Genomic DNA, 27633 nt, shown 5'->3' with positions numbered 1-27633 from the left:
CTTCCCTTTGCTGCTCTTTAAGGCAAAAACTCCTTTTACCATGTGTGTATACAGTATCGAGCCTAACAGGGTTCTAGTCCCAGTAGGAGCCTCAAGGCATAGCTATAATACAAATAATAAATACTGCAACTAATAACAACAGCATGGTAAAATGCCCTCCCAAGGGAGGCACTGGAAGACCAGTCCCTGGTGTCATTTAAAACTAAACACCAGAAAACATACCTGCCCTGACTGGAGAGAATATAGTGTCTTTTTGATATGGTGATCAGGGAGAATCTTGATGGGGATGGGAACAATTATTTATCTGCACATTTGGCCATTTCTTTAGGGGATTTCAGAATATCTCTTAGCAACATTTTGTTCCTCACTGCTAAGCAGCAGCAGAGATCTCGGGGAAAATAAATAAATAAATAAGAACTGTATAATCCCCAAGGTGTAATCCCAGAGTATGGAAACTCACTTCACTTAAATACCTCCCTCTGGCATAATTGACTTTTCATGCGCATGTTAATAATGGTATTTCAGCAGGTTGTGAGGGCTTGTTCTTCTCCCCTCTCCCTTCCCTCTTTGGTAAATTATGTTATTGGGCATGAGGAGGGGGAGGGCCGTATTATAAATCTAATTATGTTTTCATTTATATTTAACAAGTCAGCACAATCTGCTAGTATGTGTGTATGTATTTACCATGCAGTCCCAATATTTACAGCTGACCTAATTGGTTGTAGGACAGCCGCACTGAGCAACGTTTTATTGTCCTGATACCATGTATGTGCTGGGGACAGCTGCTAAGATGCAAAGCTCTCCAGAGGACACCTTACAGTCCTTGCCATACTGACATTTGCCTTTGCTGCTGAAGCACAAGATAGGATTTTGCAGGGAGGGGAAATGTTATTTATGAAGCCTCTTCAGTTCTACAGTGGCTGCAAATTGCTCACAAGCAGAAACAAGGCAAGAAATGCTAGTTTGGGCATCTCTTCCCCTACCAGGTTCCTGTTTACTCCCTGCAAATTCTAGTATGACACTGTTTGCCAATATGTCCTGTCACCCTCTCTAGTGGATGTTTGGAAGAGTGTAACAGCTTGTTATTACTGACAGCTCAGTTTCAGACCATGATACCCTTCCTTATGCTGAATATAGCAGCTCAGGTTATGAGGAGTCCCAGTGCAAGTCAACTGGACTGCTCAGCAAATTAAGTACGCTGTAGTTAAAAATATTGCAATTCACACCTTGGCTTAGACAGTAGATGACCATGCTCTGCCACCAGTTTGTGAACCCTGCTGGGAAATCAGATCCCTCCAGCCAGGAGGAATTTAGATGGCCTAGAAAAGACTACTCTAGCATGCATTACTGATGCTAGAGAAAAATGCTGCAGGGTGAGATTTCTCTTGGATCGCCAGCTGGCTTTAGAGCAAACATCTTTTAGGGTATAGCAGAGTTTGTTGCTCTCCCCTGTTGCTGCCAACACCACACTGTAATTAAGCACCTGAGGAATGAGCAAAACTCGATGTCGGCTATTCGTGTTCCTACCTTCAGCTGCTCTTGCCTCCACTCTGCCCTCTCAGAAGCAGCAGAATAAAACGTGATCACGATCCTGCTATTATTTGGCTTCTGTCTAGAAGGCAGTAATCACTTCCATGAGGTGTACCAATTCCTCCCTTCACCTTTCACTTGTACCTTCACATTAGTATCAGTTCGCAGCACCTCATGTATGCTTACAGGCTTTGAGCCTGCAGAAGGGTATGAGCTGACGTGCTGAGGATTTGGATACATCAGCATAAGTTGTGCTTTCTAGACATTTCAATTAATCAAGATGGGGGAAGCCATAAACCATTCACGTCAACCGCTAACAATAGCAGAAGAATTAGGAAACAGGCTGTTGCTACTTTCCACACGAATTCTCAATAAGAAAGTCCAGGAAATGCCTGCTCAGCACACACGCAGCTTTACATTTCTTACCCATCAACAAATCTCTGAGGTGGAAGGTTGATAAAGGACCTTGACTTTGCAGGCTCTCCATGTGAAACAAGCGATCCGCTGCGTAATTTCAGTATCTCTGAAACAAAGACAATGAAACAAAATGGGCTTCCTTTTGTATAGCCCTCAGTTGTATTTAGACCATGTCTGCAAATGGCCACTGTACCATTTTAAGGATTCTGCAGGAGCTTCAGAAACGCTAGAAAAAGGAGCACTGAATTGGTTATTCATACAACTGCTCCAAAATATAGCACAGTGTTATAAAATAGCAATGCTATCTAGAATGTGTAAAACAGCCTGTAAAACATGCACTTGTGGGACCCCCTAAGACTCTTGTTCTCATTTTGCATGGGAAAGAACGGGTTCTTGGCTACAGAGAATCACATCTTCCATGAGAAAAGGGGGTCCCAGTGCCAGTCCTGAAGAGAAGAGGGTTTCTGGGCCAGTCCTGTAGGGAGAGGAAAGCCAGAGGTGCAGGGATGTGCTGGGCCTGTACCTAGAGGGTGGTGGAGGGGGACCCTAGTACTGCAGGGGAGGAGGAGTGCTCCAAGTGCTCTATGAAAACATGGCTCTCCACGGAAGGAAAAAAAAAAACAGAGAGTAGGCCTCAATTTCCCATCAGGAAACCAAAATTCAGAAAGGGTAAGTGGCCTAAAGTCCCAGATTGACTCCGAGGAAACGGATCAAGAAAATGAGCTTAAGCTTCCCAAATCCTAAAGTAGCAATTTAACAGCTGGAACATCTATTCTCTGACATTTGATCTAGTCTTTTCTGGGCCATAATCTGAGGTCATGGGCCATTAAACCCAGCATTATAGCACCAGGCAGTGATTTGAGGATGTACAGCAGCACCCTCTGAGATTTTTAAGCACACCAGAGCCTACCTGCATCTCCTGCTTTTCACAGTGATGTAGCAAGTTCAGGATGTGTGCTGTTGCTCCCCACACTCCCCTTGTCCGTATCTTTGTTGCTAATCTGCATTCCTCCCCTTATCAGCATTTGACAGGAGGCACAGCAAAGCCCTCCATGTCACATGTGTCCAAACATGTCCAACCCATACAGATGGGGAAGGAAAGGTTGGACTGGAAGAGCATTCAGACACACATATCTCTTTATCTCACTAACTGACAGGCGAACCCTCTCACATACCCTTAACTTCCTTGTTAGGCTGCAACTATTGCCAAACCATACCAACCCAGATGGAGCAGCTAGGGATTCTAAACATACCCCTGGCAGATAAAGGGACATCTCTCTGAATAGGTGATTTGTCAGCCTTAAGTTGTAATTGCTCTGCACAGGTGTGCTCAAAGCAGGTGCTTTTAGCCTTGGTAACAGGATAGCTCCTTCTACAGCCCTGTGTTCAATGGAGTGGGAGCTGGATGGGTAAAGAGGGAGCTCTCTGAGGATGCCACACGCCACTCAATCATTCCCTCTAGGTCAAGCTTAATGAAGTATCATAAGCCAAGTCAGAGAATGAAAATTCATAGCTGCCTGTCTTACACAGGCACAAATAAGTAGCTGAGAAAATGCTCTTACAGTCTTCCAAAACAAGACACTTGGCCATCTCTATAGAGCTAGGTTCAGTCCCAACCTTTAGCACAGATGTTCTGGGTTAACGTGAGCAACCTGTGCAGAGCCTGACTGCCCAGAGCAGCTCTGATGTGCTGCAGACCAGGGAGAAAAGCCCTGTTACTGCCATTGCCTGACCAGGTCCTGAAGGGGAGTCAGGAATCATTGCCTCAAGAAGCTTTATGGCCTCTTAATACATACCTTGTGGTTAAAAATTAATAAATAAAAAGTCGCTATAATAACAATAGCTTTTGGTCAAGATTGGATGATAAAGGAAAAAAAGCCTCTGTTTTATTTTAACTTACTGCCCTGTATTAAGTCATTTACATTTCTTTTAAAATAGCAACAGTAGCTCCTTTGACTAAAGTTCCCAGTCTGAGGCTCCTGTATTAGTTTTCTATCCATGACAATTAACTTGATCTTCACTGTCTAAATGAGGAGCAATGAACAAAAGTGCCTACAGTTAAGCCCTGATATATCCTAGGGGAAACTGATGGCAAGGCCCTATGGCTGGCAAACCTCCTGATCCACCTCAGGCAACCACTCTGTCTGCTGTGTCTCTGGTGCAGAACTGCAGATTTGCAAACAAGGGCTTTTTATTAATACACATTTATACTGGAACACAATCTTGTCCTTTTTAAAAAAATCTAAGATTGTCTAGGAAACTAGAAGAAAAACAGCCAGGTAGAGAGCTCCCACTGTGCCAATGTCTTTCTATTTGTTTGAGATTGACTTTTATTATGGTGCCTTTGTCACATATAGAAGTCCTTTTTCTGGAAGGTAGCTGGCTTTCAGGGACCTTAGTTGCATCTATGTTGATAAGTGCGTGGGACCGAAAATGGGCTCCAGCTTCCCTCCTACGTGACATTACTACATGGAGCCCTCCAGGTGTCAGTATGTTTGTGCTTGTTCACTCGGCCTGGTTGAGCACAGTGTGAGTAAGTTTTGCCTTTATCTCAACCATCTGCAGTTCAGAGGCGTGTTTTGTAATGGGGCTTGGCTGCCATCTGCTGTTTAAACGATTTGCAAGTGTTTGAAATAAGTAGGCATGCATGTGTATATTCATATTTAATAGAAAGCTCCTTCTCAACTCTTTAAAGCAAAGCACCATCTCCATGGAGGGAAGACAGTAACAGAGCAGTTCACAAGACAGAAGAAACAATATGTATTTTGATCCTAAATGCATAACAAAATTGTGGCAAGTTTCACTTTGGTGCAGTTACACACAGATCAGAGAGGCTAAGTTTTCTGTCTAAAAAGAAAAAGTAAAACAAAATACAAACAAACAACAACAACAAAAAAAAAAACAAATAACAAAACTCTTTGAAAATGGAGTTTGAGGTGAATAAGTAATATATTGCTCTGCTTTGGTTTAACATTCTTATGATTGATCTGTTCTTTCCTTTCAGTTAAACACCATTAAATGTTGCCATGTAATTTGTACAACCTCCAGAACATTTTTCTGACTTCTTATTTAACATTTCTTATTCTCATGATGACAACAACCTAGACAGACTTCATCAGTGAATCTTGCTCAAGAATCCAGTACAAACTGGACAAAAAAAAAAAACACCTTGGTATGTCCAGCTGTACTTTTTGCTTCAGTTATACCTATGCTACAGTATTAAGCAATCATAAGACTCTGCTTTGGTCTCTGCAGTTAAAAAGCAGTGTTCTGTGATTAACCTGTTAATAAGTAGAGTAAAAATCTTGAACAAGGTATATACTTTCCTAATCATTTTTTAGGAAAACAGCTTTGACTCCTAAAGAAAAGCACAATGAAGCTTTTAAAGTAAAATCATAATCCATAAGATTTATCAGTATCATCAGAAAGATCCCTATTTTATCAGATGATGATGTTCCAATCTATTCTTATTAATAACCTTATTAACTATGATAAATAATTAATACATATACAATTATCAGCCATTGATTCAGCTCTTTTTTTTTTTTTTTTAATGAGAAATAGATTTTTTTTTTTTTTTAATTTACCTGACAAAGATCTGGAGTGAACTCTTCTTTTACAATGACATTTTTTAATCTGCTCTGGATCTTGTACATCACTGTGACAGGCTTTACAATAGAACTGTGCCCTACAAAACAAAAGCTAGTTCAGTAAAAGTTGAATTATGTTCAACTGATCAGACAATAAATGCACTCATCTGCTCTTGAAAGTTTTTATATTTTAGACCTTTTCTTCAAGAAAACAGTAATAGAGAATCTTACTTTTTGACTTCTGCAAGGGAATGAGCAATAAAAAATCCCATGGTATTCCGATGAAGTTTTATCCCTGAAGATGGATTGATCAGGATAGTGCTATATTGGGAAAACATGGAGAGAGTAATCACAGTTTGTCTATTAGGTGACATTTCTCACCTGTCTTGTAAGAATTCAGACTAGATGATTGTAACAGTTCCCTCTCGCCTCAAAATTTTACATTAATCCCCTTTGTTATAACTTCTATCACCTACGAGAGAGACCGGAGACATGAAGAAAGTTAACTACTGCATTTTCAATGGCATAAAGATAATTTTCCATGGAAACAGGAGGGGGAGCTGTGTGAGAGCAGGGATTCAAACCACCCAAATCCTTTTGTTAGGATTTTTGCAGTTTATTCAATTCAGAGATTCTTGATTGGTGTTTGTTTTTTAATTGATGTTTTAATTTGATAAATTTTAAACTTCATAGGAAACAGGTACTCTGTTTTCCACCACATTATTTTGAAAATGTGTAATGTAATAAAGCCATTAACAGTCTACTGCAGCCTGAATGGGCCAGGTATTTCCATTTCTCCATGGAGTCACTGAAGAACCTAAATACTCACAGTTAAAATACAAGAGCAGTGTAACTGAAGCTACAGAGATGTGCAGGGTTTGATGCATCTGCTCTAGAGCTGAATAAGCAAGGTATAAACAGGGGAGGAAACTTTCTTTCCTAATGGATCCCCTTTCTATATCCAGGGTGAATATCCCTGCTGGGCTGCTGTAAAAATACCTATGTTGAATCCCCTGCAACATCATTAAATTTGCCAGTTTTCTCTACGTAGACAACTCAAGGCACCAGTTCAGTCCAAACTCCTATTGCCTTCAACCCAGTTTTAATAAATATTGGAACAGGAAAATTGTGAATGGAACAGGGAAAGGTGACAAGGTTGTAAACAATTCCCTTTCCTGTGAAGTCCTATACTCAGCTCCTCCAGATTAGCGGCTCAGAGGACAAACAAAATATGAATTACGAGAAACATTAAGCACTACACTTATATGTAGATAACAGATATTGTAGCAACATCGAGATGTTCCCGTTTTAGAAGAAGCATCCTTTCTAGGCCAACTTAAAGAAAGCAAAAATACAGTCTCTATCTCATAGAGCATGCAGTTTCCTTTTCCCTCTTGTATTTACTTTGCATCGTTCTATTATCATCCCGACAACGTATGAACTCAAGGAACAATAGATTTGTAGTGGCCTGTTTTCCATTAGTGCTAAACAACTACAACATGCACTGACTTCTTTCAGGATAGGGTTCATTCAGCACTTCCGGAAGAGAACCCCTACGTATTCCTCACAGCAGTGTTTCCCCACACTCCTTTGTTTTTGGAGCTGCTATTCTAGTTTGGTCAAGACAGCCATTTCCTTTATAAAAGTGGAAAGAGTAATAATTGCACTCAATAGTCTGCATTTTCTGGATGATTTCTCAAGCTTTTTAAAGATCTATGGCACTCATTTATTCCCCTTTCTGAACTAGTTCCAGCTTCCCCATTAGGACGTCTTGTATTTCATCATTAGAACAGACAGAGAGTGTTATCTGGCCCAGGACCAGATCAGCTTCAGACAGCAAAAGCTCTGCTGCCAGCATTGACAAATTATCCCTTTATGACAATGCTTTTTAGCATTTAGGAGCTAAACTCATGTGGTTAAAAAAAGGCAGCGTTTCCATTACCAGTGAAAATAAATATGTTTGATTTGCCCCAAATCAAAGCAAGATCTATGCTGCCTTTTTGTGGAATGGAAGGTGAGAACGGTGGCCCATCCTCCATGCCTTGCTTGATTATCTGTGAGAAGAAAGGAGGCAGAAAAGATTGTTGTGTATGGTAAAATTCACTCTGGCACTTAAGCAACCAGGAATAACATCTTGATCCTGTCTCCTAAATACCGTGCATAGGAAAACAAGAAGTATATAAAATCTGTGCAGATCCGGGGGCAAATCTGAGTTATTTGGATATAATTAGTTTCGAACTAATTGACTTCTTACTAAAAGAGAAGTCTTACAGACAATTACCTTTCTCCTCGACTGCCAAATTTGAGTTCAATTCCCAAGAGGACAAGATTTAGTTTTACAAAGCACAACCTGGAGAAAGAGAGCAAGTCAGTCACAGTATCTGTTCTGTGGACAGACATCTGGAAGGAAATAGCAGAAAAATATCCACATCTGTACCACATACCGACAAACCTCTATAAAAGTCATGTCTGCAAAATCGTTGGAGAGCTGAAAAGTCATTACTTTGTAGTCTTTGTCTCCCAGAAGCATCTTGTCCTTCAGATATTTTCTCTTTGTCTAAAAGCATCAAGCATAAAGATGATAAATCTATTCAAAGGCAAAGCAAGTAGGATGTGTAACACTGGGAAAATACTCTAACACCACATGATATTAGTTACTGAAAGTAGAATGACTTCAGATATATGTTGTCAGAGACAATATCAGAGTTGAAAAACATCAGACCAGGGAATGTCTTAACTCTCCTGGACACTTCCAAGTCATTATCATTGAGGAACAGGTGTCATTACTGCAAGAAATTATGTTACATGGAAATTTAATGACTGCAAAGTACTGGGAGTCCATTATTTGAGGAAAGTTAGGGCTTAATTGCAGTACAATTAACCTGTCTCCCTAGTTTGGTCTTGTGTTAAGTTTTATAAATCATAAATATAGGAGAGGTGAGATTATTGTTGAACAGAGATGGTCTACTCCATTATAAGCACTTTTTGGGGTGTGGGTGTTTTGCTGTTGTAGGTGTGGTTTTTTTTTTTTTTTTTTGATTTATTGTTGTTTTTTAAAAATTAGCTATGTGACTAAGGGAGGGTTGTTTGTATCCAGGTAGTTCAAGCAGCAAAATATTTTGCTACTTACAGCTGGCTCTGCTTTTATACTGCTACTCATTACCTCACAGTATATACCATTCTCTTGGCATATGAATGCCTTCCACACAAAACTTAATAGGCTGTTAAAATGTGTAAAAAAAGTTTTGCTTTCCAAACAAAAATTATTTAATTAAATTTTTAATTGAAAAAAGCCTCCTGTCAAAAATTTGCTGAGTTTTCATAGTATGCTTTAAAAGACTTAAAATATCAGTTTTGCTAGCTTTTTCAGGTCTCAGTGAAACATTTGGACTTGAATGAAACATCTTGCCTATGCAAAAACATTGTCTGCAAAGCAGCCCCAGTTCTATATAAAACTTCTGTATTCATTTCACCTGATATCTATATTGTTTGCCTAAATCAATTTGTGAACAGCCCCTGAATATAGAAAAAGCAATCAAATATATATATATACATATATTTGTGCTGGAGATTAGTGTGAAGTATCACATACAGCCACTAGGTGATAGCAAAAGCACATTCACAGCAGGACTAGCAAATCTGTGACTTGTTCAGGCAACTACATGCCAAACAGTTCCATCTTCTTGTTTTTATTACATTTTCTGGTATTAATGTGGAAATTTCTGAGCAACTTTTATGTACCATAAATTTAATATACAGCTTATCATTTTTGTGTTGTAGTAGGTAATGAAAATACAGGTAAAAGGAGGAAAAATTTGGATCACCTCCTCTGTAGACAGATGACAGAATTTCTAATTGTCAGTTCAGTTTCAGTTAAAGTCTGTTGAGAGCCTAAGCAAGACTGAAGCAATTCAGAAACCTCTGACTGTTCTTGTGTAAATTACCCCATAAGAACCAAAGAAACTGTTAAGCTTAAAATGATACTGAAGAAAGGCATCCTATTAACTGGAAAGGGTATGCTGGACTGATTTTTCAAGCCCATTTTGGGGGGCATCAAGCAGGAGTGATTCTGATGATGTGCTTTAAGCAGAGATTCAATTTACAAATGCCACACAATGGGATCATGTGCAGAAGTCAGATAAGCTAACACGCTCCACACTGTGCAGTAACCAAAATTGATTTACTGAGTTCTCTCAGGGTAGTGGAGCACTAGCACCACATTACAGCTTTTGAAAATAGAGCAACACACAAGGAGTTTCCATAGGTCACCTAAACACAGCAGCATGGCTTGCTATGCAATGTCCTTTGCCTTGGCACCTACTTGCACACTCGATTGTAAAATATTTCTTTAGGCTCTTTTGCCTCAGCATGTTCTAGAGCATTCCTTTCACCTCTTGTGCTGAATTCAAGTATCATATTAGAAATAGCTTCTTAGGTTCTCTTGCCTTCTGTGCCAAGCCAAATCCTAACGTAAGATTAATTTCAAAAGACCTGGCTGCAGTTTCTACTCAAGAGTCAGACACCTATTTCAGAGAAGATCTCACTGGGCTATATTTACATTATTCAGATAAGCAAAGGACATACCTCAGTGTTCTCTTTCCCAATGAACAAACTGGTTAGGAGAGTAGACAAACCAGGAACTAGGCAACTTTGTGCTATAAAGCCTAACTTCAATTCAGCAAGACAGATGATAGTGTCTCCCCTCCTACAGTCCCAGTTGGGTATGTTCGGCAGGTGAACCTGTTTCAGAGTAGGAAAGTGATTACAGGTCAGCATAGAGAAAGGTAACGCCGTGATGTTTGTATAACATGATGATTCTTGTCTTTCTTGCCTTCATCATTCTATTATTTGAAAATCTTCACTGGAATACAATAATAGATAGCTAAGCAGACTTCTGAGTTTGAATGTTCTTTTGGTTTTGTTTTTCCTTTAAATGTTTAATATGCATTTGCTGACAACTTTGACAAAAACAAAAAGCTGTTACTTATTTTTAGTAATGTTAAAAGCTAGGTTAGTACCTGGATGAGTAAGAGACACTGCATAAAACCTCTGCTTCCTACAAAGTAAGGATCTTTGATTCCAAAAAGGCCAGAATTTCAACTGTGACAACCCACGTGAGACAGACAGACAACTGTGATACCTTGTTACGAGACTGAATTATCTGTAAAATGACTCTGGTGTTGGGGTAGTGATTCTTGATTGACAGCACTCTGTATGAAAGATACAATTTCTGATTAATATGCTTGGTTCTAACTACGGTCTCTCTTTTTTCAAGTCCAGCTAGCTTACTCTGGCAGACAGCAATTTGAGAGTGGTAACAAATAATAACATATGACCCAAAGCCTGTACCTGAGCTCCTCTACACTTGAAGCATATCCAAGTCCACTGTTTGGAGAGGAAAGCAGTCACCACCAAAAGATTGTAAGATAATAGAATATGGCTTTGATACAGGATGAAGAATTGTACCTGTACCCTACTACAACTTTACAGCTAAGAGAGAGAACAATAATTGTTATTTGCTTTGAAAATTCTACCTGTAAACTCCATTCATTCACTACAGTCTTCAGTAGACATTCTACAAATAGAAGGTGAAGATAATCCAGTTTGGAACTTGAACTTCTGTATTGATTTGGGTGGAGAATACCATCCCAAGCCATCACATTCACACAATCCAGCAGTACTGAGAGTCCCCAGTTCAAGTCAGACCAATACAAAAATGCTTAGAATATGAGACCTGACAGCCAAGCTGTACCAGACAGTAGTGCTTAATTCTCTCCCGTGTAAAACACAGAGACTCTGACTGCTGATATTCAGGACAGTAAAGAAAATAATTACAACGTATTTAACAACATTATATTCTGTAGAGAGCTGCAAGGCTGCACAGCTGCTACCTGTCTCAGTCCTTCAAAGCATCTGATAAAATCATGGCAGAAAGCAGTCAGTTGGCTTTCAGAGTTCTCCTGAAAGAAAAAACGTGACAGGACAAATATGCTCCCCTGCCAGCTGCACTATCTGTGTCACTGTTAATATCAATCAGATAAAGAACGAAAGCACTGGAGTATCTCATCCTACCTCATGATATTGCAAGTATCTTCAGTATAGGGCTGTGGAGAGCAAACATCTGCTAGAATGAGACAAGCATTTGCAGACTTCATCTGTATCCCAGGAGAAGAAAAGTTAAATCCGAGTTTAATCCCATATGAAGTACAACAATCTCTAATAGTGAGCTGATTTAGTGGCATATGTCTTTAGTTAAAAACTTGCATAAGGTCATCACGATCCTATTACTTTGGGGTTGTACACATGCCTGAATGTTTCACCAATGACACAGCTCCAATCAAATATACAGTACGTAATTCATATTTCTATTTTCAAAGTGCTGGAACCCACTAAATTTATGATTTCTTGAGCTAACATCTTCCTAGAAGAGGTTACAAAAAACAGGCAGCAGTGCTATAATCTTCCCCAGCAAAGTCCAGCCAAAGCACTTTTCAAGGGTCAACACTTGGTCATGTCAGAAGAGCTCTGTCTCTGCCATCCAATTAATATTTGGGCAGCACAGTGAAGTTGTTAACAAAAAAAATAGTTTCATTTATGGTACAGTTTTTATAGTCTTCTGGGAACTGGATGGAGATCTACCAAAGCATTTCAAACATGATAGTAACAAGCAGAAACCTCAGTAGAGTTAAAGCCAATGGTGTTTTTTGTTTTATTTTGTTTTTCCTTTAATTCAGGTCCATTCCTTTTGCTGCTACTGGAATATTTTACTGAGTCCTCAGTATTTCAAAACACAAGGTCTAGGTCTCTTCTTTCCTGGATGCTCATGAATGAGACTCAAACACAATGCATGGCTGAAAGAAAGGTAACTAAAGGCTATTCCAATAAGTTAAACACTATTTCCAGAAATGCTGCTCCCCACAATATTCCTCTTTTAAAACCAGTTGGATCAGTCTTTGCCCTTTTTTTTCCTGCTTCAGTGCTTGAAAAAAAGTAGTCTGAAAAGTCTGTTATGAATGACTTTTGCATTTTCAGTTCCCACGAGTGTTATATTGGTATGCAAAAGGTACCAATAAAACAAATGGAGCTGCTTGAAGTGTAAATCACAACATGAATTAAGTAAATGCAGCTGATGTATCCTTTCATAAGGCATGAGATTTTCACAAGATTGACTTATCTACAAGAAAGAGCAAAAGATAAGTAAGTTCTTACCCCAACTCTCTTCAGATCTCCAGACTTTAGTGCAGAGCCATAAAAGAAAGTTGTGTAGGCTGAATAGCATTTGAACACAGCTTCCAGCTCAAGACTAGGAAGAGACCTATTCAGTATAAACAAGAAGAAAAAAAAAATCCATCAATCTCTCATAATTATATTCTCTGCAATTCTCCATTTCTCAGTGAAGCTATTTGCTGTAACTACTTACAGCTTAAAAAAAGAGCTACAGGGATTTTGGCAGCTCAACTAAAGTACATAGTTTAGATTTTAATGAAAACAAGCTTTTATAACACTTAACAGCCATGGAAATGTTTCCTGGATTTTTCCTGTCTTCTGCTATTGTCGTTAATTTTTCATGAGTGTCATTCCACAACCATCCATGCGACTATAATTCTACAGCTCACTGTTGCTCCACAAGAGTCAGGAAGTGACACTTCCTATGGCTTCATTCTGTGTTCCCCGTTCAAATGGAACTGATGAACTTCAACTTTCTCTCCACTGTTATTTTCCTATCCAACATACACAAACTATATTTCACCCAGTAACTTATGTAACATTTTATTCTAAACTAGATTATAAAACTCACGTAAAGGTATTTGTACACTGACCTCAGCAACGAAGCATGCACTGAAGGAAGGTACAGGTATTGCTGACTTAAAGACATGAAAAATCCACCTATTCTCTAAACGGTTTGTTTCAGTGATTATTAATCACTTTTCACTCTTGAAAATGCATGCCTTTTTTCTTACTTGAGCTTGCTCAGTTTTGAACTCTAATCATTAGTTTTTATTATGCCTCTCTCTACTAGATTAAAGAAGATTCTTATACTAGCTGTGAAGCTACTTAGGCACTTTAATCAAACCAACTCCCTATCTATTTTCCATTACACTGAATGGACTGAACTCTGCATCTCTTCCTCTGAAGCACTTCTTCCTGTCTGTGAACCATTCTTGTACTTAATTTCCATGCATCCGCAATTCAACAGCTCTTTCAAAATGTCATGGTATTTCAGAAGAGATGCCTATAATATTCTGCTCCACTCTTGCCCTACCTCCACTGCATTCCAACGTAAAATCCTGTTTGTGCTCTCAGCAATCACCTCCCTCTGTGGCTTCTGTTTTCAGGAACATATCTCATAGCTTCAGCTAGGTACAAGGACTTCTGATAGGAGATTGTTTACATGCCTGATGTACTTGGCATAGAAAAGTGGTTTCACTTTCCTTCCTTTGCCATACACTGGTGTGACCAAGTGGAAGGTATAAATTTTCTCCTCCCCAAGATGAAAAAATGCATAAGAAACTGAGAAAGAAGTCAATTATTTGATCTCCAGATTTGGCAAGACTTAAAGTTGGGTATACCTGGCAATGCTAGCTTACCATACAATTTAGAGGGAAACGTATATATATTTTTTATTTTTTATTTTTTATTTTTTTTACTTTTTAATTGATCACAGAAGAAAACATTTTATCACTAACATTCCAGCATAAAAGCTTCATTGCTCTAATTTGTTTTGGAACTCACATTAATCAGGTACACAATATTGCTTTCCTTTAGTTTAAGACCTCCTACATCTCTCTAAGTGTTCAGGAAATCAAAGTGAAATATCTTAGAGAAATAAGAATACTTACTCTCCCAGAAAAAGGATTTCTGTGCAAACCTTTCCTGTGTCCTGAAGCAAAAAGTCTTGTAGGAAAGTAGTAACGCTCTCCAGAGTGATATTACCACAGACAACGACATAGCTACAGGAAGAGATCAAGTAAGATTTGACACTTTGAAAATAGCAGAGTGGTTGTTGCAAATCTGACATTGTATGACACAATCTGCTTTTACTAAACCCAGCAATGAAGAAAAAAAGATAGTTTTTGTCTCTGTTTGGATAGAAATTTCACCCATCATGGACATGTACTTCAGGAATTATTTTGGAAAGGAAGAGAAACTGTGTTAGGAAGCTTTGAATGGCACAAATTCCTAGAGTAAAGACTCACAGAAAGAACTTTATAAGATCTCCTAGAAATTGTACTAATCTGTCTTGTTCTATGAGTGGTGGAGGAAAAGAAATAATAATAATGAAATAAAAATTAAAAAAAAAAAAAACAAACAAACTACCAACACACCACCACACCACCAAAAAAACACTAATGAGGTAGGCTAACTTAAAGATTGAAGAGACTTATTGTGTCACCTAGCTTTTCTCTTCCTTTGAAAACAAAACCCATGCCAAAGAGTGCTGTTGACAAGGTTTATTCAGTCTCTCTTGAGTTAAGGTTCAAACAAAAGTAAGTTTCAGGATTTGATTTAAGCTACTACAGGAATTTCTGATGAGCTGGTTTACAGCCTAGTAACTGACCTGATTTTTATTTTCCAAAGAAAAATAGCAACCATACTTACTTCTTCCCACTCACCACTTCATAGGAAGATTTGTAACTTTTATGGCTTTCAACAATTTCCACAACTTCAGGGATTATGTTTGCAAACAGGACCTAAGACACCAAGAAATACAATCTTCCTCAGAGCCAATTCTGTCTCTCCTAATCATGATAAATTAATTTGTAAGAATGTAAATTATGTGGAACAACTACTACAATTTACTTTGGATTCCTGAAAAATCACTGGCAAGGATGCACAGCTGTATGATGTAGTGATAATGGATTTATGCTGTTGATACCTTGGATTCATTTTGTCCAGTATTTTGGCTCTTGCCAGTATTTGCAGTCTCAGGAAGAAATATTAGAAGCCCTGCCAGGTCTTAGAAGAAAAAATTACTCTATAGCCATGCCAGTAAGTACTTAATGTTAAAGCTCTGTTTTTGCTCATAGATTCCTAATCCCTACTGGAACCCTGCTAAGCTCACATTTTTGGTGACGATCCTGTTCACTCTCTGTCCCTAGATGTCATTTCCAGAAAAGAAAAATAGGTTTCTTACCAAGCCACCAATAATGAAGAAAACAATAAAGGTTCGACCCAACGCTGTTTGAACGATAATATCACCATAACCAACAGTGGACATTGTCACCATTACTAGGTACATGCACTTCAAATAGGTGATGGACTGTGAATTTGCAGGCTGGACCCAAGGATCTCCATTGTTTTCTACCTGTCCAGGACACGGGAAAGAAAAGAGAGAGAAGTTTAGAGTGGTTTTGGTTTCAGTTCATCCCCAATTTATAATTATTTAATTAAAAAATTGGCATCATTTTCATTATTGTACAAGTGACACATCACCACAGCAGGGATTGGTTTTGTATCAGTGCTAACTTGTCTTGTTAAGTATGCAATTAAGCTATACTGGCTTAAGTCATGCTTTGTGGTACAACAAATTTGTTCTCTCTCTCTCTCTCTTTCTCCTAAGAGAATGCTGCATTCATTATAAAAATATATACCCAAAGCTCACAAGGTAATAGTGATTTAAGGTGACAAGGAAGGACATGTAGCTGATTGTACATACCAAGTGAATAAATCCTGCAGCTGTAAGCCAGGTACTAATAAATACTGCAAAGAGTTTGGAGAGCTTGATTGAGTAACTGGAGATAGAAAGTGAAAAAAAGCCCAGGACATTTAATACGTAACTTTAACATTTGCAATAGTTAAAATTTCCTATATGACCCCATCTCTGTTCAACAAAACTTTTCTCTAGTGAGTTATATTATATAGGAAGGATTTAGGATTAGAAAAAAATCTTCCTACATCCAGCCTTTCTATCACAGGCAGCATGTCAGATAATCCCATTTTTTACATTTATCAGTCTTCAAAACCTTTAAGACTTCTTGATTTATGATTTCCCTCCTCACCCAGGCAGTTTCACTGAGCTGATGGTTATACCTTTTTTTTCCTTTGCACAATTTCCAGTGCAACATCACTGATAGTATTGCATATGGAAAAAAAAAGCTATTTCTTTCCCTTTATTACCTGAGTCAATCAAAATACAGGTACTGGGGAGAAGGTTAGGCTTCTAAGTGTACCTGACAAGAGTTTAACTCACTTGTTCTTCGTGACCCTCAGGAACTGTAGTATTCGGGGAAGCTCTAACAACCTAAGTGCTCTCAAAAAACGCAAACCTGCAGAAAAGCAAGAATGTCAATGAAAAAATATGAGATCTGTCTAGAACTTCAGATATTCAGATATGTTTAAGCACGCATGCTTTGTTTTCCACTTATTTTACAACCTCGAACCTAGCAAGAGAGGATAACATTGATCTGCATTCAGAGCCTTTATGCCACTAGATTTCCATTTAAGTCCTCAAAGGTGCTTTGATTTATTAAACAAAATATAATAAAATAAAATGTAGTTCCTTTGAGCTGTAGCCTGAAGGTTTAAGTGACATACAGGTCCCACTGGAGTACAGACCCCAGAGCATGCAAGAAAGACATTCACAAAATTCGGGGTACCATATTTACTTCTCCTCTGGGTAGTTCATCATCCAGTTGGTCAAGCACAATGATTTTTGAGTTACTAAAACTCTCCCCTAAAAACTAAAACTATCCCTACTAATGGATAAACAAAACAGGCAGAGTTTGGTAACTCACAAGTCCCTCAACATTAAAGGCATTTTAAAACTAATATGGAATAATTTTTCTCCCAAAGAACAGTTTGGAACAATGGAAGAACAGATGGTCAGTTAAAGTCTCCCCACATCAAAACAATTTCAGAAGAATTCTCAACATAAGATGTAGAACAACAAGGACGGAAAGCAGGATCTCCAAGTCTTACTTACCAAGCCAATTTCTGTCTATATAATAGGAAACAAAAACTGGAGGGATCGTGAAGAAATCCACAAGAGAATTCAGCTCAAGCCAGAACCTCAGCTTGTCATCTGCTGCCACAAACTAAAGATGAATAACATCAAAGAGCATCAGTGGTGTGTATGATCTTTGGCCTCACCAGAGCAAGAAGGCAGCTCTCTGAGGAAGAAACCTATTTTCGTAGTACATTTCCTCCTCTGTAGTTCTGCCCTCTTTGAAAACCCACTTAACATTCCTGTTTTGTTTCAGAAAGGCTTGGTCTGGAGCCCTGAGAACACAACTATGGGTTGGACCCAAAGGTATAATGACACTTTCTTTTTCTCTTTCTTATCTGCCCCTTTCATTTTTTATTTTTTTTTCCCCTAGGGTGCCCTTCTCTGTGGTACTGCTGTATCAGCAATAATAAATCATAAACCTAAGGACAGGCAAGACCACATCCTCACCTATAAAAGAGGAAATCTTGTTTTCTAATGATTTGGCAAAAAAAATCTAATGTCAAAAGCTACAATCAAAATCTATTTCACACAAGTGGAACTAATGGCATTTTAACAACAGATGGCACACAGCTATCCAGTTTGTACACGAGAAGCTAAAGAGAGACCTGACTAGTTGATTCAGTGGCTTAAAGACATGGACAAAGACAAGGCTAATGTGTGAGCTGGGGAATGCTGCAGAAATGCTGGAAAAAGCCAAACTCCAAAGGCAGAAAATAATTACAAGTAAAAGTGGAAAAAACAAACAAACAACCAAAAAAAACAAACGTGGGTGGCTCTGAATTAAGCTAACACAATCAAGCATTATGTTACAGATCACCTGTTGTTCACACAGGTAAACTACTCCCATATATAGCTCAGTTTTAACTCACCTTTCCCATAAAGTGCACTTACCCGTAATCCAAAGTAAAAGAGGAAGAAAGCATTGAAGCCTGTGTCTACATAAATGATGCTGTCTGGAAAGGAGATATGGTATCCTTCTTCTCTAATGGGAAAACAGACACCAGAGACAGTGGAAAGAAGGGTGGAAATAAGAAAAAAAAACAACAGTAGATTGGCTATCCAGTGACATTTGGTTTTGGTTTATATTTTGATTATGAAATACATAAAGCAGAATTTAAATGTATTCGCAATTTTGTGTAATTTAAATCTCTACTTCCTCAGTGAGTTAGGCAGAATAAATGAATGTTAATAGCAGGGTTTTGTTAGCATTAGTGAGCATATTAAAACATGACATTATTTATCTATCATGCAAATATACTGGAAAGTTTGATTTTCATATATTTATAGTGTTTAAGCAAATCCTTCTGCTCATTTCTTCAGGAAAACTGTTTCACCCTTCCCATGTGGACCAGCAGACTCTTCTATATTCAGCTTAGTCAGTAGAAAAGACAGCTCCTGCAGTGCTCACCCAGCCCCTGCTGAACCCAGCCTTCTATCTGCCAAGGGAGCAGTTTAAGCACGAAGTAGTTTCCAGACGAGCCTGCCAGGTTAGGCTGTAACACCAATTTAAATTTTCTAGGCCAGACTCGCTGACCTTGCATGAAACAGGCCTACAGGGTGCTCAAACTGCACGAGTGCAGGTGGTGAAATCTGGCAGCGTAGAGCTGAGGGAATAAGCTTTTCCCACGGGTACCACCTGGTCCAGGAAAGGATGTTTGACACTGGCTCAAGAGATTACAGAGCATAAGAGATACAGAACATACTTCACACTCACTTGCTGACGTATTGCCTACAGCAGGCGACAGCAAGCTAGGTACGTCAATTATGAGCCATCTGACACCTCTTCCTGCTCCGTGCAGGGAATGTTTTGAAAACAGAAACACAATTAAGTAAACTAGTCCCATAGGTCAGTGCAGGTGAACATCTACTCTCACCTACAGGTGTAATGCTATTCATAGAAAGAACTCTGTGTGAATAGGATTAACTGCCTGTTTATTCCTTAAAAAAGAAACTCTTTCCCTTCTGAAGCTATTCCTAGCTGTTTGTCAGATTTATAATGCCTTGGGATTGAACACAATATTGGATTGCTCTTGATGTATAATTCTGTTTCTCAGGTTTACCCCTGCTGATTGAATTCAGTTCAAAGTGCACTACAGCTTTTATATTTTATTTATTTCATTTTATGGTTCCATTTTATTTTTCCAGTGTTGTGCACCAGTCCAAGCAAAGCACTGAGAACAATGCTCTGGCATATTAAATCAATCAAAGGGTTTTACATATTAATATCTTTTTACCCCTGAGCACATTCTACAAAATGTATGTATTCGGGTGAAGATTGGTAGAGTCTATAACTACGCTTTCTTACTCAGTCGTATTTTACTCCCATCAAATTGTTTACTGAAGGCTGGACTTCACAGAAGAGCTCCATTCCAATTTAGGTATCAAAAATAAATGGCCAGACTTTCAAAAGAGCTTCGGGTAGTAGGTGGTGAGCTTTATTAAAAGCCTAGGACTCTCTAAACATTGCAATAGGAAGAAAGAGCCAGGCTTTGAGTGCCTTTGAAAATGCCTGTAACAAAATGGACCATTTTCAAAACCTGTTTCCAGCTGCAGAACTTGGACACCTATCCCTTAGTTCTTCTGAAAATCTGGACTTGAAGGTATAGACACAAATAATTACATACACCAAAAAAAGCTGCAATAGAAAGGTACAAAGCACAAATTTTCCTTTCTGCCTGCATTATGTAGTTCCCTGCACTACTCAGGTAGCTGTTATCATGCAGTTATGCCCAAGGTATGCTCCTCTATTATCTGTAGTCCCCGTAAAGTATTAGGATCTTAAAGGAATGGAGGAGAAGGTACCCAAGATCCCAAAGAGCTCAAAGGGGCCTCTCTTATAACAGCACCCATTGGCTCCTCTGTCTAATATCTGTGTGAATAAACATCAGTAATCTACTTACTCAGCAAGATTGACAAAATAAATGATGAGTGAGCCAATATTCAGAAGAAACACCAGTATCACCTGAAAACACATGCATTAAGGAGATGTTATGAGGTTTACTATGGCAGTAACACAGCTTCCATCTATAACAGCACTTTTGCTGTTTGTCTGCCCAGGTGATAAACTCCTCTTTCACTTGCAGCCACCAAACTGTGATGTACAAAATGATGCTCGGACAAAAAAAAGCTGTCAACTTCTACTGACACATTTCATTGGTGGTCACTTGCCATAGCACTGAAGGAACCCAGGCACAACTGTGATGGATTTTCTGCTCTGTGCAATCTAGATTACATCTTTTTATCAACTTTTCTGTGTTCCCAGTGTCACTCTGATAACCCAGAAAATAGAGATCGTATAGCCATATCTAGAGAGACATCAGATAGTGAGTCTCTGACAATTTTTTTTATCACTTTTGATCTACTTAGGAGGACTTTCTGAAGCATCTTCCCAGGCCAAATACATTTGTATTAGGAAAAAGTGTGAACTAGATCACGTAAACTGCTAAACCTGACAAACTTGTGTTTTCACTTGATGTTCTCAGAAGAACAAATATGTCTCGATACCTGTGTATCAGAAGAGGAAACCTGTGTTAACCAGTCTACTTACCAATACACACCCCATAGATGTTTGAGCTGATAGCATCATTTCCACGTGGGTGAAGAAGACTCTTACCAAGTAGACTGAACTCTGTTTCCTTTTACGTAGCCACCAGATATCTTTGTCCTGACAGAGAAGCAAATAGATTGTTATCCTTGGCTTTGCCAGACACTGTTTCCCAGGATGTCTAAAGCAAACACATCCAGCCACCAGCATATCTGAACGGTGATTGAAAGCAAGGGAGGCATAGAGTACGTCTTCCTTCTGCTAAGCTACTAAAATCTTCAGAATGCCTTATCTGCGCCTGAACAGAAGTGTGCACTGTTGCTAAAAATGCCTCTCTACTTGTCCCCCCACCCCTTCCCATCTTACACCAGTAGCGAATTAACTCATTTACTTAGTTTGATCATTTATAACTCTTCCCTAGTACAGCTTCAGCTAATTCTGAGTAGCTTTTGCTATGAAAACAATTCTGTCCTTCCTGCAGATACAGTTATTAATAACTGTAACAAATAGCTAGCAGGGATTAGATGACAGAAAATCTGTAAACATCTACCAGTAAAAGAACACAACACTGTAAAGGGAGATACCATGTTGTGTGTCCCCCCCCCTCCTCTTTTATACTCAGTTTCCTAGGCACCAGAGCCTGTAAAGAGCTAACACTTAAGAACAAAACCCCACCTCTGCTCCAGCAGCCAAGAGAACAACAGAGTGAGGTTAATTTAACATTTTGGCACGCAGAGATGCCTACTGCTTGCCAGCAGCACAGGTGTTCCTTCATTTTTCTCCCACACAACCCAGGTGAGCTTATGAGAATGTCAAGGCCTCCCTTGGAAGTGATGGAGTGAAATGGCCTGTGACAGTTGTTGGAGGCAACATGAAGTGACACAAGGAAAAAGCTCTTCAGTCCTGCAAATTACATTGTAACCCGCTGAATAAGTGACCTGGATGTGTCATACGAACCTCCTGGTGTTATCCTTGGGAGCTACTTATACCTTCTCAAAACTTCTGTAATACACACACGGAGGACTGGGACAAAAGATCTGGTGGTGGATATTTTTCACTATGCTTAATCCCATCCTTTGTCCAGACCGTGCGAAAACATCTATCCCAAAATACTGAAAAATAGCTTCCCACAGTAATTTTTGCAATACTTTCAGTATACAGAATGCAGAAGTATGGTACTGAGAGATGGCTTGACCACGTATATATGCTCCTCATTCCTGCTATCAGCTCTGGCTTAGTGTTTAAAAATGTACATGGACAAGATACTGTGTGTTAGCATATACAAACCTATGTGTTTAAGAATCAGAGGTTGTATGAAAACGTGGATAATTGTGATCATTATTGAAAAGGCAAGCATTATAGTGCTCCTCTGTGTGGCCATATTTATCTACATGCACATGTAGGTGCTGAGGTTTCTGTGTGTATGTTTGTGCAACTACTAATATTCACACTGGTAAAAACTATCTTGTTCCATTCTCTTAAAAGAGGAAAGACAGTAGCATCCAAAAGCACTATCCTGTTCATCATCTTGATGACAAAAGCTGTACCTTTGGGTTTTCCCAAACCCAACTTTCTCTGAATATACCATGTTCGGTGCATTATGACAGAAGATAAAATCTTTCTAAATCAGAACTCAGATCAGTATCAAATGTAATTTCTGCATTATGAAATCAACACACATAACATGAGCTATTTCAAAAAGATTTTGCCTTTACCTTTTTCCTCCCGATTTGCTCAAGGATGAATCCATACATGTATCTAGCCAACCTGAAAGCCAGAATGGTAAACAGGCCTCCCAAAAATACAAACAAAGATGGTATAATAAAAGCCAACTGAAATTGCAGTGTAGAGGTGATGTCAGATTCCTCTGTCATGTTGTGAACCACTTTGCTCTGCCTTTTTCCTCCTCAGATTCCTTGACTGCTGGGTCCTGACCTTCTAGAACCCTGCTGCTCTTGTGACTGCAGCGACCTCAGTGTCAGTGCAGCATCACACAGGCACTGGTCAGGCTGACAGCACAGGATACTGGAGACGCTTCCCTCCACAATGGAAGCATTTGAATGGGGATTCCAACTTAGAACTGTATCTGTGTAGTAATATTACCAAGGTACTTGTTCCTTCTGGAAAATCTCTGTTTATAAAGCTGGCTCTCACACAGACTCACTGTATAAACATAAGTTGCTTATCCAGACCTGTGAAGTCTCACACATGGCACTCAAGACATCCATTCAGACCCCACTTCACGCTTCCTTTCAAGAGCTGCAACACACACATACTGCAGTTCTCCCCTGGGAATTTCCATTCCACTTTTGGATCAAGTCCTGCCTCTGCTCAAAAACAAATACAAGCAAGATGCCCTGGCACTCAAAGTGTAGATGTCATGACAAGAGCATCAATAGAAACAGTGAATAAACAGAATAAGATTGGTTAAACGAGTCAGAAGAAAGATGCACTTAGCCTGCTATTTTGTTTCTGTTATTGCCCAGTTGTTGGTGATGAAGTACAGTGTGACCTTTTCCCTGCTGTCTTCATTTCACTAGATTATCCTCTTTCTTTCTTTTTCTAGCTTAATAAACTTCTTAATTAGAAGAATAATTTTGACAAGCTAAGTTGAAGTTTCATGGGATATAAATATAACCAACCTGGGATAAATGTGCTGCCATTTCCACAAGCAGCAGCTCTTCCTTGGAGTCAGGCCACCTTTGCACCCCTATGTGTAAAACCAATTTGCTCCCCAGCATCACTGCAGCCTTGGACAAAGAGCAAATCAGAACAGCACAGCAAGCTCTCACCAGAAACTGCTCAGTAAAAGCAACAGTTCTCCTTGCACCATGCAGGCCTCGCTGTCCCACCCACAGCTGGTGTGGTGTGATCAGATGCCACCAGATCACGCAGCGTCTTTCCCCCTTTCTATGGAAATAATGCCATCAAAAGCTTTAGGTCTAGTCAAGAGTTTTGAAGTCTTTCATGAGCAATGCAGATGAATAATGCAATCAGACTCTTCTTCAAGCAATCAGGGCAGCTGAGTATGGAAGTAGTGATTTTGCCTGAATTGGGAAAAACATGTGCCCAGAGGGGGGAAAAAAAAAAAAAAAAGAATAGTGAAATAACAGCCCAGCTGGCTGAGAGGCAAAGAATGTGTTATTGTAGCCTTTAAATACAGTAATAGTTAATGTCTGCCCTCCCCTTTCCTTTCCTCCCATGCTGAGCATCAGAGGGGACTGTGAGTGATTGAAGCCAGTAGGATGTTGTGAATGGCGAGGGCGGTCCTGGGGGCAGTCTGTCAGCTGATGGAGTCATCGTTTGTGTTCTTACAGGGACTAATATGACACAATTGCAATCAGCTCCTCATCTACAGCTCCAGGATGCCTGAGTCAAGGGCAGAAAGAATTTTAAATAAATTCCCAAAGCGAAGAGGGGAGAAACAAGAGAGGAAAAGAAAAAATAAAGAAAGAAGGAAAGAAAGAAAAACTGTTGTCCCAAACTGAGCCACTTCTCTCTATTTCTCCTGGTGTATTCTTATCAGTCCTCAAGGCTACTACATTCTGGTTAAGGTCTGGTAATTGTAGGACAGTTTGTAACACAGGGATGTCTGGGGCACTGGCCCTTCTCTGAAGCACCAGATGGGAGATCTACCATCTCCACAAGAACACGTTCAATCATCTCTTGCAAGCCAAGAACACAGTACAAGCAGAGGCGACAGACTACAGTGAAGCTCCTATCTATTATCTCAATTAACATTCAGGACAGATGCTCATTAGGACTGTCCAGCGGCAGGTTTAGGTAAACTAGGCGAGTTCTGACAAGGAAACCCAGCTGCTTTAGCTCTGCCACAGAGCAACCTGACGCTGGCCTACTGGCAGCGCCTCAGCTCGGCCTCACCGCGCCACAGGCAGCCATGTTGTCGCCCTGGCTGTGCAGCTGTCCCTGTCGCAGTGACAAAGCATTACCTGTGGGACCACAACTGGGGACAGCAATTCCCCCAAGATGACACCAGGACGTGCCAGCAGCTAGTGCAGCTCGTGCTCCACACCTTACACGTTTCTTCCACCTGGCTCCTGCCTCACCTCCCATTTTTCTGGGTGCTAACTCCTCGTTGTATTTCTCCCACCCGCTGCTGTAGGGAGGTTCTGACTGAAGATGGCAGCCTTTGCCCATTCGTTTGCTGCAGCTGAGCCAGGGCTGGCTCCCAGTAATGGCTCCCAGTAACTCCTGGCTGTTTCCCAGCCCAGCTGTCCCCAGAGCAGCCACAGGCCACCCTGGCAGAGCTGCGGGATGGCCACAGCCTGTCAGCAGCACAGATAAGAGATACAGCAGCAGAGATACAAAAGCCTCGAAGGGAGCTGACAACAGCCAGCAGACTCATTTTCTGTAATTTGACAAAACTGTAGTTTATGCTGCACTGATACACGCTTTTGGAATTAGATGAAGAGTGGAAATCCACCAGGAGGCATCACGCAGTGCTCGGTTTTGGTGCAAAAATAACCTTGCTGATGTTCAGAGTGCTTTATGAACGTGAAGACTTCCACACCTGCCTCCTGAAAGGAAACGTCTCTGTAACCTCCGTATCTGAAGGTAGGAAAACTGGGGGAGAAAAATTAAGGCCAAAGAGGAATTCAGCTGGTTCACAGGAACCTGTTTCAGATGTTTCTGACACAGAAGCCTATGCTTTAAGCAGCTTCCTTTCTACAGCCACACAAACCCCACCACAACAAGCCTGCACCATGCTCAGCCGCTCCCCAAGAGCTCACAGGGCCCACTGAGATACCACTTGGCTCAGTCTAATCAGCAGAATAAAATAACGCTCCCCATCAGAGAGCATTACAGATCTCCTAGAAGAGGCTCATATTCTGGATTGTCCCCAGTTTGTTTCTCTGATGACAAATTCTTCCAACTGCTTATTAACCTTGCCCTGAAAACACGTACCTTCCCTCCCCCCAGCTCCTGTGCTAGCTCCAGGTTCCAGTGAAAGCTGGATCCTGACCTTCCAGCCAAATTTCACTGTATATTGAGTATTTGCCTGCTGGCTGGAGGAGCCATCTGTTATCAGGAGTCATCTTCCCTGTGCTTGTGCTTGCACATTGTGATAGTCTCCTCTTTATTTCCTCTTTAATAGCCTAAATGGATCAAGCTCCTTATGTCTTTCAGTAGAAAGATGTTTCCTAGGCTCTGAATCATTTATATGGCTTTTTTATGAACACTTCCAGTTTTTCAGCATCCTCTTTGTTCTGCAGACACCAGAACCTGAATCACTATCCCAGTGAAGATCTGGCTAATGGGGGCAGATGGAGCGATAAGCTTATTACATTAGATCTGTGAAAGGAAATATTTGATTTTAAAAGTGCACCACTTTGACTGAGAGGAAAGAAGGGTAACAAAGGCACTGAACTGGGGAGGCACATCCTGAAAGGATTTAACTGCTAAGTAATGAGAACATCCACAGGCACATTAGGCTGGATTAAAAAAAAAGAGAGACACATTCCACGGCTTCAGAGCACAAACCAATAGCTGGCAGGGATTACAAATAAATGTCTCCTTTGGGTAGATTCCTCTATAATTGTTCACTGCGAAGAGAGTTTACATCTCCCTCTGAAGCAGCTGGCTCCCAGCAGACCCAGAATGCTGGGATAAACAGGTCTGGAGCAAATCACTCACCTTCCTAGACATGCACAGAGGGAAGAGACAAAGGATTTGTGCTTAAAGGTTAAATCCTTATATCACCTCTCTCTACTACCAAACCTATCTAGGTAAGAAAGCTAAGAAACTAAACAGAAATGTGTTACAGCCTGCATTCTTCCAGCCCCCTTCCCACTGCAATCTCCTGTTCACTTCCATCCAAAATGAAGTGCATGAATGCAACAGTCCTCTTATCCCTGCTTGGTTCCCACTTTCATTGTGCTCTGAACCTTCCAGGTGCAAAATAAAACAGATTGGTCCAGAATTTGGAAGCAAATGAGGCAGGCTGCTTGCTCCAGGCTTCCAATTTAATAAACATGCATCTATATCTCGTGGACAGTCTGTCACTTCCCTTTAATAGAAATCACCTGCTCCTCTAATAATCATTAAACAAATTGACAGCACAATAGCCAAGGCCTCTCATCTTAATGCCACCTGCAGCAAGAATAAAATAATCCACTAACATCTTTTCAAAAAGGCCATTATTCTGCCTAATACAAATGCACAAACACACACTCATGTGACACAGGATCAAACATGTCCATGAAGAGAATAAATTGCACAGGAATTCTCTTTGTTTATATAATGCAAATATTTTATTAGTAAAATCATTTCTCATTTTCTCTTGATGAGGATAATAATCCCTTGTGCTTCCTGCAGTCCTTTCCTCTGCTAGAGCCAGATCCTGAGCAGCTTTATGGGCACCATCAGAGCAAATGGCCAGGCACGCCTGCACCGACAGCTGACATGCAGCTGCTTTTCCAAATCAAAGAGCTTTCAGGCCAGAATGTGCTAAGCACTGCTGAGACCTAGAAAGTTTTCAAAGAATATACTGTCCCATACTGGGAAGGATTAGAATTGCTCTCCTACACATCTGGCAGGATCCACCAAGGCACTGGGATTTCTGGCAGTTAACTGCAGAGCTCTCC

The 27633-nt window shown here is 40.0% G+C and overlaps 1 protein-coding gene across 1 annotated transcript in view; it reads right to left on the bottom strand.

The window, feature by feature from the left end:
- The window catches only part of KCNU1 (potassium calcium-activated channel subfamily U member 1), a gene marked incomplete at its 5' end in the record, with an annotated part of 171775 nt that extends 148873 nt beyond the window's left edge, over window positions 1-22902 (bottom strand). Inside the window, 19 exons of the mRNA XM_084302360.1 lie at window positions 1957-2053; window positions 5535-5635; window positions 5769-5858; window positions 7819-7887; window positions 7982-8094; window positions 10122-10277; window positions 10678-10747; window positions 11610-11692; window positions 12747-12852; window positions 14378-14488; window positions 15138-15229; window positions 15673-15843; window positions 16195-16270; window positions 16729-16804; window positions 17461-17572; window positions 18376-18466; window positions 20385-20446; window positions 21032-21148; window positions 22738-22902. Of these exons, the coding sequence (XP_084158486.1) occupies window positions 1957-2053; window positions 5535-5635; window positions 5769-5858; window positions 7819-7887; window positions 7982-8094; window positions 10122-10277; window positions 10678-10747; window positions 11610-11692; window positions 12747-12852; window positions 14378-14488; window positions 15138-15229; window positions 15673-15843; window positions 16195-16270; window positions 16729-16804; window positions 17461-17572; window positions 18376-18466; window positions 20385-20446; window positions 21032-21148; window positions 22738-22902 (1958 nt within the window). The remainder of the gene's footprint in view (window positions 1-1956; window positions 2054-5534; window positions 5636-5768; window positions 5859-7818; window positions 7888-7981; window positions 8095-10121; window positions 10278-10677; window positions 10748-11609; window positions 11693-12746; window positions 12853-14377; window positions 14489-15137; window positions 15230-15672; window positions 15844-16194; window positions 16271-16728; window positions 16805-17460; window positions 17573-18375; window positions 18467-20384; window positions 20447-21031; window positions 21149-22737) is intronic.
- Window positions 22903-27633: the final 4731 nt, after the last annotated feature.

The sequence above is a fragment of the Netta rufina genome, assembly GCF_964035555.1.
Source record: "Netta rufina genome assembly, chromosome: 27".
NCBI classification, from domain to species: domain Eukaryota; kingdom Metazoa; phylum Chordata; class Aves; order Anseriformes; family Anatidae; genus Netta; species Netta rufina.
The sequence above is the reverse complement of the archived record's forward strand: the minus strand, read 5'-3'. Positions and strand labels throughout refer to the sequence as shown.